Below are 11,995 nucleotides of genomic sequence, written 5' to 3'. Positions count from 1 at the left end.
TGAGTTTCTCGTCGTCGACCATGACAGTTTTACAGAATACAATTGCACTATGTTGATTCCCATATAGATGAAATTCAAAAATTATATTTATATATTTTTAACTTAACATGAATTAATATTTGGAGTCACATATTATATATAGGTAGAGAGAGATGTTGTGTACGAGTGCAAAGCTTTATCTCTGCAATTTTGTTCGCAAATTTATATTTGTAATCCGTCACACCAGTTAAGTAAACTTGAATTAAATTTTGAAGTCGTGAATTATATATATATATATAGTTGTTGTGTACGAGTGCAACTTTTTATGTCTGCAATCTGTCACACCATCATTTCTTGACCAATACGAATGGACTATTCAAGTAGGTGAGAGGTGCACGGTTTGATCCATGGGAGACCTTGTTTTACTAAAACTTTTATTGTAGATGCATTATCAAAAGGAAAATGACCTAATGCTCCTTTAGTCATGCTGGCAGGAGTGTTGTCACGCGCTAGTCTCTTAACTCACGAGCTCTTGGCATCAAGTCTTGATTGCATTTTTTATTAAGATTCAAAATCCACGGATTCCAGGAAAAAAACAAAAAACATATGGGCTTCGTTGGATTTCTAGGCACATTCACATCTTACTTATCAATGACGGTTTCAGTGACAGATGAGAGAAAATCGTCATATACTGTGACGGATTTTCAGAACGTCATCACAAATCTGTCATGGATTAACAGGTTTCTTGTAGTGATAGAGATTTGCAAGATATATACGGATCTGAATGTTGCAGACCCGTTGACTAAGCCTCTTCCACGAGCAAAACATGATCAGCACCAAGACTCCATGGGTGTTAGAATCATTACTGTGTAATCTAGATTATTGACTCTAGTGCAAGTGGGAGACTGAAGGAAATGTGCCCTAGAGGCAATAATAAAGTTATTATTTATTTCCTCATATCATGATAAATGTTTATTATTCATGCTAGAATTGTATTAACCGGAAACATGATACATGTGTGAATACATAGACAAACTTAATGTCACTAGTATGCCTCTACTTGACTAGCTCATTAATCAAAGATGGTTATGTTTCCTAACCATGGACATGAGTTGTCATTTGATTAACGGGATCACATCATTAGGAGAATGATGTGATTGGCATGACCTATTCCGTTAGCTTAGCACTTGATCGTTTAGTATGTTGCTATTGCTTTCTTCATGACTTATACATGTTCCTACAACTATGAGATTATGCAACTCCCGTTTATCGGAGGAACACTTTGTGTGCTACCAAACATCACAACGTAACTGGGTGATTATAAAGGAGCTCTACAGGTGTCTCCAAAGGTACATGTTGAGTTGGCGTATTTCGAGATTAGGTTTTGTCACTCCGATTGTCGGAGAGGTATCTCTGGGCCATCTCGGTAATGCACATCACTATAAGCCTTGCAAGCAATGTAGCTAATGAGTTAGTTACGGAATGATTCATTACGTAACGAGTAAAGAGACTTGCCGGTAACGAGATTGAACTAGGTATTGGGATACCGACGATCAAATCTTGGGCAAGTAACATACCGATGACAAAGGGAACAACGTATGTTGTTATGCGGTTTGGCTAACAAAGATCTTCGTAGAATATGTAGGAGCCAATATGAGCATCCAGGTTCCGTTATTTGTTATTGACCGGAAACGAGTCTCGGTCATGTCTACATAGTTCTCGAACCCGTAGGGTCCGCACGCTTAAGGTTTCGATGACAGTTATATTATGAGTTTATGAGTTTTGATATACCGAAGGTTGTTCGGAGTCCCGAATGTGATTACAGACATGATGAGGAGTCTCGAAATGGTCGAGACATGAAGATTGATATATTGGAAGCCTATATTTGGATATCGGAAGTGTTCCGGGTGAAATCGGGATTTTACCGGAGTACCGGGAGGTTACCGGAACCCCCCGGGGGCTTAATGGGCCTACATGGGCTTTAGTGGAAATAGAGGGCAGCAAGGGGAGTGTGGGGCGCCCCCCCAAGGCCCAAACCGAATTGGTTTAGGGCAAGGGGGTCCGGCCCCCCTCTTTCCTTCTCCTCCTCTCCCTTTCCTTCCCCCTCTCCTTGTCCAACAAGGAAGGAGTCCTACTCCCGGTGGGGGTAGGACTCCCCATGGTGCGCCCCCTCCTAGGCCGGCCGCCCCTCCCCCTTGCTCCTTTATATACGGGGGCAGGGGGCACCTCTAGACACAACAATTGATCTCTTGATCTCTTAGCCGTGTGCGGTGCCCCCCTCCACCTTAGTCCTCCTCGATAATATTGTAGCGGTGCTTAGGCGAAGCCCTGTGACGGTAGAATATCAAGATCGTTACCACGCCGTCGTGCTGACGGAACTCTCCCTCGACACTCTGCTGGATCGGAGTACGGGGGACGTCATCGAGCTGAATGTGTGCTAGAACTCGGAGGTGCCGTAGTTTCGGTGTTTGATCGGTCGGGCCGTGAAGACGTACGACTACATCAACCGCGTTGTTCTAATGCTTCCGCTTTCGGTCTACGAGGGTACGTGGACACACTCTCCCCTCTCATTGCTATGCATCACCATGATCTTGCGTGTGTGCGTAGGAATTTTTTTGTAATTAGTACATTCCCCAACAATGAGGATAGAACTCAGGGTGGCTACCATCGATGATGCTAGCCAGCAAACTCCTGGGCGACTACTCGATGCCGACCATTGTTGGTTTCCTTCATGTCTATTGTAAAATGGTGCTTCATATATCATATGCTCTTTATTGGGATGTTTATTGGCATGCCTGTATCACTTCACTTGTGTTCCTTTCTTAGGGGATTGCAAGAATCATATACTAATGGCTACAGACAGATGAGTAAATAAGAGAAGTTACATTGTTGCAACTATTCTCAGCTATGGGAATACTGAAATGGATATTGACTGATGAGATGATGTTCATACATGTTGAAGCAGGTTCGGAAATAACTAATGGATATAGACCTAACTATGCTCATCTTGTTGGTAAGGCATTCTCATAGATCGTTCTTTTCTTGTTCTGGTTGAGATATACTAAAGGCTGTGTACCTATGAAAAAAATAAGATACTTCAAATTTTGTATGTGTACTTCATGTATGTGTGCTCATGAGGTGTCCAGGAACTCATGATGTAACATTATATTTTGTTATGTTGTTCTAATTTTCTTACCCTCGCAGTACCAACTATGTATACAGTACTCCGAGACTGCTAGCGAAGTGAGTTTTTAAAACTATTTCTCCATGAAAGTACCATTTATATTTGATATTGTGTGACGATCACTGAATAACTTAAATACCTTTTCAGTAATGACTCTGGATAAAGACGAAACAGATAACATAATCTTGGCGAAGGCATCTCAATGGAGATGGGACAGTGTTGCACAAGTGGATTATTGGGTTGGGGAAATAGAAAAAAGGTCTTGCTTGGTTCTTGTATTATCTTTATAATGTACTTTTTTTAATGTATTTTCACCATGGAATAGATGATACCTCTCACTTGAGTTTGAACTTCGATACGTTTCATAATATGGTTGGGTATTCCTGTCTTATACATTATGTTTCACTTTTTCCACAATTATGCACCCTTAATTTGTGTTCGTATTGCCTTTATAACCTTTTTATTCATTTATGTCATATATACTCCTACTCATACTCTGATATATGAGAAATTGTTTATGTTTAAATAGCTTTCCATGGATAATGAATCGTGTATGGTGGCTTTATTAATCTTTAAGCAGTATTACATGTTAGTGATCTTGAATGCATGTTTGTCATGGTTCACTTATGTGTGCGTGATTGGGAGTGGTGCTTCTCCGAAAATAAAATTGATGTCTCACCGGTTGGTTTGCTCATTGTATTATTTTTATATTAGTCGAGACGTGCATTGAACGTCCAAGCTTACTAGTATGCCTAAGGCCTTGTACAATGGTGGGTGCTTACACTAGGTGCTTAAGGAAAAATGACTAGCTTTGCGTCGGCAACAAACATGGTCTCTCAATGCACAGGTGCTAGTCAGAGGTGCCTCGGTTGCTTTGACGCAGGCATAGCACCTAGCCTGGCACCTGTTCTCTCCAACGCGGGATGCTACACAACTAAAATAACGCTCGCATGCTCAGCTCCCTCCACTAAAATAACGCGCAGCTCCCTCCTCCTCATGTTATCCTCTCCTCTCCTCTGTATCTTGACCACACACAATAATTCCCAAATCACACCGGCGAGGACGAGGCTTACCTGCTCCCCCGAAATACTCCCATCCGTGCCCCCTCGCGTTCAACGGCAGAGATTAACTGTTGGATGGCCCACGTCCAAGTCTTCTCTTGCCTACCATCGTCTTCTCCCTTCTGGAGAAAAAAAGGGATCGCCATCAAAATCCGGCGGCGGTGCAGCGGCTGCGCGTCTCGCGGCGGTGCAGCGGCTGCGCGTCTCAACCCTTCCCTTCTCTCTCCTTTCCGTGACACGACCCCTTCAGGCTGAGTAGCTGACCATGGTGTCTGCCTCGATCTCTAGCCGTATCGTATTGCAATTTTGCAATCCAAGTACTCACAAATTCTCCTAGAACAAATCACCGTTGAAATTACTTGCTCGTACTCCCTCGCTCGCTGGCAGGGGTATTGCCAAGGCGGTCGAGGTAGCGAGTAACTCATGCCCATGGACGCCATTGCACTGGCGTGACACGGTACCTCCTCGGTCTCCTCGCCGACGCCGTCACAACTCACAACACCCATAAACATAGCCTTGGTGCCGACTGCCGACGTGTTTCCTCGCTACACCGGTGAGACTTGAGATGAGAAAGCTTAATCAATTCATGATTGGATCGATTGGCACAATGGCAAGTACGGACAGTGAACACCCGCTGAAGTTGTTGATGGTGACTGAGAAGAGTAGAGGATGATACATTGACACACATACGCGATGGCTGGCGGGCTCCGTGGTGTAGTGCAGGCAGCAGGGGGTAGCAGTGACTCGGATGTGCAGACTTATGCGGCTTGCTAGCTCTGGTGTGGTGAGCCTCATCGATGGATCGAAGTGCCCGTCGTGGCCGCCGGGGCAGACTCGACATGGCCATCTGCGCGCTGCCTTCAAAGAGGGGCGCAGCCGCTGCACCGCCGCGAGGCGCGTCGTGGTGTTCGCCAGATTTTGGTCGCGATTCGTTTTTCTCTCGAGAAGGGAGAAGACCATGGTAGGCAAGAGAAGACTTGGACGTGGGCCATCCAACAGTTAATCTCTGACGGTTTTTTTTTTTGAGAATCAAGAGTAACTAAAGTTAATCTCTGACGTTGAACGCGAGGGAGCACGGATGGGAGTATTTCGGGGGAGCAGGCAAGCCTCATCCCGCCGGCGATAGCTCCGTAACAGCGCCGATTCCGAAGCACAGTGCCGCCCCTTCCTCCGCTGCTCCCATGGCGCTGCTTCTTCCTGAAGCTGCCCAGCGCTGCTTCGCCGGCGGCGCAGCCGCGGGAGTCCTTCAGGCGGGGGTCTAGGCGTTGCTCGAGGATGCAGCCGGCGTTGGGGAAGAGTCGCGGGGGAGGAGTCGTTGGACACATAAAAGATTCCAATCCGAGCTACTATGATGTCCTGGAGTGAAGAATGCCTGCTGGTCAGCTGCTGACGTGAAGAATCTCTACTGCTCACATGGAGTTGTTTTTTTTTTTTTTGCCGATTGAGGCACTAGGTGAAGCACCCATGACTTTTCGGGGGTAGTTGTTTCCTCCAAGCACCGGCAGGCACCGGAAGCAAAAGTTTGCTTCTCCCCCCTTTCTAAGCACCCGTGCAGTCCAATCTTGAAAAAAACCAGGTTTTTTTTTTCTCTGGCACCTGTCTAAGCACCTGCCATTGTACAGGGCCTAATAAGGCCAATTCAACTGTATTTGATCATATAGGCGTCAAATAGGTACTGTTGTAGGGCATCTTTAACACGGACCCTCAAACCGCCCGCAATCGGTCCGGACGCATTTTGCCATCCAGCGTTGTACCCCATTGATCCACGCATTGGTTTGACTGTCCGTTTTCCCGCAAAACCGGAAGCAAACACGAGCCCTTTGCGGGAGCCGGGACATCCGCATGACATATTAAAAGCCACCATGTCTCCTCTCTCTATCTGGATGGCGGAAGGCTGCTCCTAAGTTTTTTTGGCTGTATGGCGAAAGGCTTCTAGCATTTGACGAAAGCACTATTGTTTCACTTTTTTTTTCTTCAAGTGCTGCACTCTTTTTTTTTTAAAGTGCTCACACTGGCGGAAGGCCTTTAGCCAATAGCAGAAGGCACTATTTTTTTTCAAGTCACAATTGCGGAATCACTATTGTTTCAATCTTTTCTTCTTCAAATGCTACACTCTTTTCTTTTCGGGGGGAAGGCACTTGTTTTTTCAAGTCACAATGACGGGATCAATATTGTTTTATTCTTTTTTCTTTAAATGCTGCATTCTTTTTTCTCAAGCGCTCACACTAGTTCAAACGGTAAATTTTTGTTCAAAATTGTTATCAAATGGATACGAGCACGGTTGGATGGCGGAGCATCTATCAGGGCAGACAGGTGGGCCTGGCCGACCGGTACGCCGGTGAAACTACCGCTCCCGTCGCCGCGCTGAAGTCGAATCTCCACAGCCCCCTACTCCGACACGGTCACTCCACCTCACCTCACCACGAGCCCCCTCGATAACTCCTCCAATCCCTCTGCTCTTCTCGCCTCCATCCCCAACGAGGACCCCCTGATTCGGCGAGGTTCCAATTCGGCCGGCGACTCGGATCTCGGCGCGGGGTTGCAGCGGTGATCCCTCAGGACTCGCAAGCCATGGCCGTCGCCGCCGACTCCGCCGATCCCGCCGTCGCCACCTCCACCTGCGCGCACTGGTAACCGTCCTTTCCGGCCTCTGGCGGCGCCGTCGCTAGTCTGTCACTTACTAGTAGTTGCCAAACAGTAGTAGTACTGCTTTCCTCTTTCCGTCCGGCAATATTTTTAGTACAGTAGTTCATCAGTCAGTAGCCTTATCCCCCCTCTTTGCGTAGCAATTCATCAGTAAGTAGTTGCATCGCACGCACTGCTTACATACATAGTGCTTGGGGGCATGTCTTATGCTTGTGGATTACTGACCATAGTTCTCTGCAAATTTCTTCAGTAACCGAGAGATTCCGTCTCCGAACATCACGCTGCATTCTGCACACTGTGCTCGCAACCTTCATGTGAAATGTGAGCATTGTGGAGATATGGTCCCAAGGAAGCACATGGATAGGCACTACGACGATAACCATGCTCCGGTACGTTCCAGAATTCTAATCGTATCAAGAATGTATTCGTTTGATTTTGATGTATGCACACATTTTCATTCTCCTCACAGTGTTCTTCTCATGACCTGTGATGCTGCTCAACCCAATATCTTGCATAAATTCATCACATAAACCCACATTACAGCTAAGATCGTTCTGACATAATATAACCGCAGCACTACGGTAACCAAATAACCTGCGTGCCAGCAAAAAGACTCGGTGATTTGATCATCATGTCAGTGTCTTATGCTTGTGTGGAAAGCATTCATTCATATAACCACTGGATAGATTAAAAAGATGGCAACAGATATACTCCCTCCGTTCGGAATTACTTGTCTCAGAAATGGATGTATGTAGAACTAAAATATGTCTAGATACATCCATTTCTGCGACAAGTAATTCCGAACGGAGGGAGTACATCTTACTGGATTTGTGTACTTCCGGTATTACTAATCGTAACACCACTAATCAGATACTTATTTACGGATACAGGTGAATTGCCCACGCTGCGAACAAACTGTGGAGCATGAGCTGTGGGATCTTCATAAACGCTTACAGTGCCCACAAAGGATGCTTGCGTGCCAATATTGCAAGTTTGAACTACCCGCGGATGACATTTTTGAGCATCAGGTATGAGTGTACTCATCATGTTAAGTTATTACTCTGAAAACCGGACAACATTCTTTTCCTAGAAACATTAAGCCACATATATATGGTCCATCTCTGTCTAACTATATGAGTTATGCTATATACAGGATGTATGTGGAAATCGAACAAAATATTGTCAACCTTGCAACAAGGACATCAGACTTCGCGAATGGATTGGACACGAGCTCCTACTCCATTCAAAAACAAATGCTGCTGCAGAATCCTCAAGGTAAAAGCATGGAACCTTATATTGATGCATTTTCAGTTAGAACAACGCTGCTTAGCATTTTCAGTTGCAGGTTTTAGACAAAGATAAGCCGGCTATATGTTTCAGTTAGAACAGTGCTGCTTAGCATCTCCAGTTGCAGTTTTTAGATTAAAATCCTTCCATACAGTGCCTCAGCCTATGATTTAAATCTATTAGCTGTGACAACAGAAGTGTATTTCTATCGTCACAGCTAATTCAATTTGAGCTCGCATTCTGATATAACTCAAACTCTAGTGACAGATCCATGCTGGAAAAAGAAGAGGGTGGTCGTCACAAGCAAGTACGCCCGGCTTTTGGTTTGAAACACAAGCAACTGCTCCTCACAATTGCAATAACCGGACTTGCTGTACTGATTGGATCCATTCTGTTCCAAAGAAGGATTGGAAGTTCCGAAGCCCAGTGAAGTTGTAATGATGTTCACCGCAAGAATGTAGATCAGTTTTTCCATAATCTTAATGCATAAGTTCTTCCATAATCAGTAGGAGAGCTTATTCCTTGAGTAATGTTCAGAACACAAACCATGTAGAATATCAGAAATCATCTCATCGATGTACTGTGCCTCACAATGTATGCCAATATGATACTCCCTCCGTAGCTTGCAAAAACATCTTACATTGTGGGACAGAGGGAGTACTTCCTGATGCCAAGAAAGTATTACAGATTACTTACAAGGGTTCATATCTCTTTCTTTTCTTGCTTTCATCAATCTGTTGTTAATGATAGCTCCTTTTCGGTTTTGTTGCTCAAATGTTATTTATCTCATCAATCATTTCAACAAATTGCCCTCTTTAGTATTCATGCAAGATGTTTAAAGTTGACCACTAAATTAATTGAAGTCCGTAGCTGATAACACATTAGCTCGCTACAAACTAAAAACTTGCAGGACTCTGTTCCCCTAAAATATGAGATGCATTCATGAAGGGGAAAATATATTTTCTGCTTACTAGAACACTAAGGCTTTGTTGACTAGAACAGCCAGCAACTACAACAATCCCAAAATTCTTCTATGTTGTAAGTTGATTTTGGCAGGGCCCTTTCACAAACGAAAGAAAGGCTCTATTTCCTAACTAACCGATGTTGCTTCTTTAAAGCACTTGCAGTAAATAGCCTATATGTGGACGGACCCATCTCAGTGATCTTCCCAAATTGCTTGTCATAGAAGCCCCATAGCTCGAACCTGTATCAAATCAGAACATCAAGGAACAGTGTCAGCATGTCAAAAGGATGATATACTAAATACCAGTGTCAAAAAAATGCATACCAATATGCTAAGAACTGAAATGGAGCATACTCTCCGTAGATTTTATCCAATTCCATATGAACAGATTTGATGGTGCTTGCAATTTTATGACACTGCAAGAAATTCCATACATAAATGACATATTGAAACAGTGAAACCCCATGAACACTAAATCAAGGATTTAGAGGGGAAAATACCTGCTTTAAATGCCTAATTGTCTCGGTATCAGCTGGGATCATGTGGAAAAATCCCATGCACATGAGCACATTGGCACGAGTGAAAGGGCCAAATCCAGAGATAGTAGATAACTCGTCATTCAGTCTTTCGTAGGTAGGCAGGATAGTAGACAGCTCCTTTGAAGCTGGTAAAGACAATTTCTGCATTTCTTCAAGATTCTGTGGACATACCTTTCCTTCCACAATGCTGCGTGCAAGCAACACAATCCGCTCAGCTCGATATCCAAGGCCACAGCGCTTTGCTAAAAAGTCTTCATCAAGATTCGCCAATTCTTCTGGAGTAGGGAAATCTCCAACACAACCTTCCAAGCTGAGCTCTGAAGAATCAAAGGACTGACATGCACTGCCTGTTTCAGGCGCAGCCGGGGGCAAGCTAGACAAATTTTCATCCGTTTCCAAATGTGTCATGACATTGCTAGTATCAGTTGCTACTCTTGCATCCTCCACAATTTCTACTCTTGAAAGGCTTTGTTGTTGTTGATGATCCTCCAAGCACTCCAACTCGGTAAATTTTGTTTCTAGTTTGACACGGACATTCTGATTCTTGCTGCGCTTCCTTTTAAGCTCCCTGATTGGAGGTGTCCTTAACTGAAGTTCTTCAGTACCAGATGAACTTCTCAGCTCCAACTGAAGCTCGCACAGCGCACATTGACAATGTTCTTGTCCATCTGCAGGTCAATAGCGTGGCAATATAAGATATTTTGCAAATGCAGTTTTTTTTAGAGATACTGCAAAACTGTGCACTTTGAATTCTGATGCTCAATTGCGCAGCTGCATTTTGTTTCCGAATGCTTATTATGACCACGAGAACACCACGTCCCAAAATTGGCACATACAGAGGAAAGCATCAAGACTGAGACGTACTGGCAATTGCAGAGGAGGATGCACTTGACCATGTCCTCGAACAGCTTGGGGGAGCGGAAGATGCGGCCGAACCCCGCCTCCCTCGCGGCGGCGTGCATCGCCTGGAACTCCGCCACCACCCTGCTGTCCTCCTCCGACAGCCGCAGCATCCGCCGCACTTGCTCCTGCCAGTTAAACCCTAGAATCAATCACTTCGTTTCTTCTCTGTACTCCATTGAAAGCGCCTACTTACGAGGATGCAGTCCTGGTCGAGCGGGGAGAGGGCGTCGGCGCCGAGGACGGAGACGAGGAGGGCGTGGGAGGGGCGCGCGGGGTGGCGGGAGACGCGGGCGAGCAGGGACTTGGAGCGGTCGGAGGCGAGGCGGAGCGGGCGGAGGAGCGCGCGGGAGGCCGGGTCCCAGCGGTTGGGCGCCATCATGAACAGCCCGTGGCTGCACACGGCAGCCTCCAGGTCGAACGGCGCCGTACCGAGCGGGAGCTCCAGCTCCACGCGCGGCGCGGCGGCGGGGCCGCCCTCAGGGGTCGTCGGCATGGCCGCTTCCTGGGTGCCGGGGAGCATGCGGGCGGCGGAGTTTCAGGAGCGGCAGAAGCCCCCGGAACGGTCGAATCTGGTCAAAATGCCGGAATACGTGCGGGCTAGGGTAGCGATTTTTTTTTTAGAGCAAAGCAAAGCTTTATTACTTAACTGAGCTTAGGCATATCGCCTATTACAGAGGCGCCCACATGGGCAGGTACATTCGAATCCCATTCCATATACTGGTTGGGATCACAACTACGGCCAATTGTGGCAAGATCGTGAGCTACAGAATTCGCCGTGCGTCTACACACGATGATTACAACCTTGGCAAACCAAAGCTTGAGCTGGTACTTCGTGTCCTCAATGACAGATGCGTAGGCAGAGGAATCCACTCTTTGCAAGTCCAAGGCCTCAGCAAGGAGTTGGGAGTCCGTCTCCAGTTCGAGCCGAACGATGCCGAGATCCACAGCCATGGTGACCGCATGTGACATGGCATAAATCTCCGCGGTGAAGGCATCCGTGACGTGATCCTGCCTGCCAGCCCTGGCGCACACCAGCCGACCATCCTTCGTTCTCACTGCCGCGCCCCAGCCAGCATGGAATTCTCCCGGCACAAACGATCCGTCGACGTTGATCTTGTACTCTGCATTCACTGGGGGCCGCCACTTGTCCGGCTGCGACTTCACCGCAGGCTGTCGAAAGATTTCCCAGTACTCGAGTACATTAGCCCTCGTTTGCCTCGCAAGCATCTCCGCTGTGATTGGCATCTGGCCCTTACGCAGCTTGTTACGATTGGCCCACCACAGCCACCAGAAGGTGAGTATATGGAGGCACTTTTTCTCATCCAACCCCCACAAGAATTCGAGCATTGCATGCACGGACCCTATTCTCTCCAGCTGCGCACGTTCTCCCTCAAGTGATAGCTCCCGCCACACGCACTTCACCGATTTGCAC

At 46.3% G+C, this 11,995-nt stretch overlaps 2 protein-coding genes across 3 annotated transcripts; one reads left to right on the top strand and one right to left on the bottom strand.

Annotated features, from left to right (window-relative positions):
• The first annotated feature begins 6,585 nt into the window (after positions 1 to 6,585).
• LOC119362649 (XIAP-associated factor 1-like) lies at positions 6,586 to 8,862 on the top strand. 2 transcript variants are annotated; one of them, XM_037627897.1, is made up of 5 exons: positions 6,586 to 6,854; positions 7,121 to 7,259; positions 7,761 to 7,898; positions 8,024 to 8,145; positions 8,425 to 8,862. In XM_037627897.1, the coding sequence occupies exons 1-5, from the start codon at positions 6,796 to 6,798 to the stop codon at positions 8,585 to 8,587; spliced, it is 621 nt and encodes a 206-aa protein (XP_037483794.1). In that variant the 5' UTR covers positions 6,586 to 6,795; the 3' UTR covers positions 8,588 to 8,862. The 2 variants fall into 2 exon arrangements, with proteins under 2 accessions (XP_037483794.1, XP_037483793.1); XM_037627896.1 differs by having other exon boundaries at positions 6,587 to 6,854; positions 8,419 to 8,862.
• Positions 8,863 to 8,989: 127 nt separating this feature from the next.
• LOC119367401 lies at positions 8,990 to 11,109 on the bottom strand. The gene is made up of 5 exons (XM_037632922.1): positions 10,757 to 11,109; positions 10,525 to 10,688; positions 9,622 to 10,328; positions 9,446 to 9,537; positions 8,990 to 9,361 (listed from the first exon to the last, which is right to left on the bottom strand). Exons 1-3 carry the CDS (start codon positions 11,081 to 11,083, stop codon positions 10,259 to 10,261), a joined length of 561 nt encoding a protein of 186 aa, XP_037488819.1. The 5' UTR covers positions 11,084 to 11,109; the 3' UTR covers positions 8,990 to 9,361; positions 9,446 to 9,537; positions 9,622 to 10,258.
• Positions 11,110 to 11,995: the final 886 nt, after the last annotated feature.

This window comes from Triticum dicoccoides, chromosome 2B (genome assembly GCF_002162155.2).
Source record: "Triticum dicoccoides isolate Atlit2015 ecotype Zavitan chromosome 2B, WEW_v2.0, whole genome shotgun sequence".
Taxonomy (NCBI): Eukaryota; Viridiplantae; Streptophyta; class Magnoliopsida; order Poales; family Poaceae; genus Triticum; species Triticum dicoccoides.
This window is presented reverse-complemented; position numbering and strand designations above follow the sequence as displayed.

Bases quoted from the DNA above. Each gene is read 5' to 3' on its own strand.
- LOC119362649 (XM_037627896.1), top strand. From the start codon at position 6,796: ATGGCCGTCGCCGCCGACTCCGCCGATCCCGCCGTCGCCACCTCCACC. The intron at 6,855-7,120 runs GTAACCGTCCTT...AAATTTCTTCAG, and splicing joins ACCTCCACCTGCGCGCACTG to TAACCGAGAGATTCCGTCTC. The intron at 8,146-8,418 runs GTAAAAGCATGG...CTCAAACTCTAG, and splicing joins GCTGCTGCAGAATCCTCAAG to TGACAGATCCATGCTGGAAA.
- LOC119367401 (XM_037632922.1), bottom strand. From the start codon at position 11,083: ATGCTCCCCGGCACCCAGGAAGCGGCCATGCCGACGACCCCTGAGGGC. The intron at 10,689-10,756 runs GTAAGTAGGCGC...TTTAACTGGCAG, and splicing joins TCGACCAGGACTGCATCCTC to GAGCAAGTGCGGCGGATGCT. The intron at 10,329-10,524 runs GTACGTCTCAGT...ATTGACCTGCAG, and splicing joins ATCCTCCTCTGCAATTGCCA to ATGGACAAGAACATTGTCAA.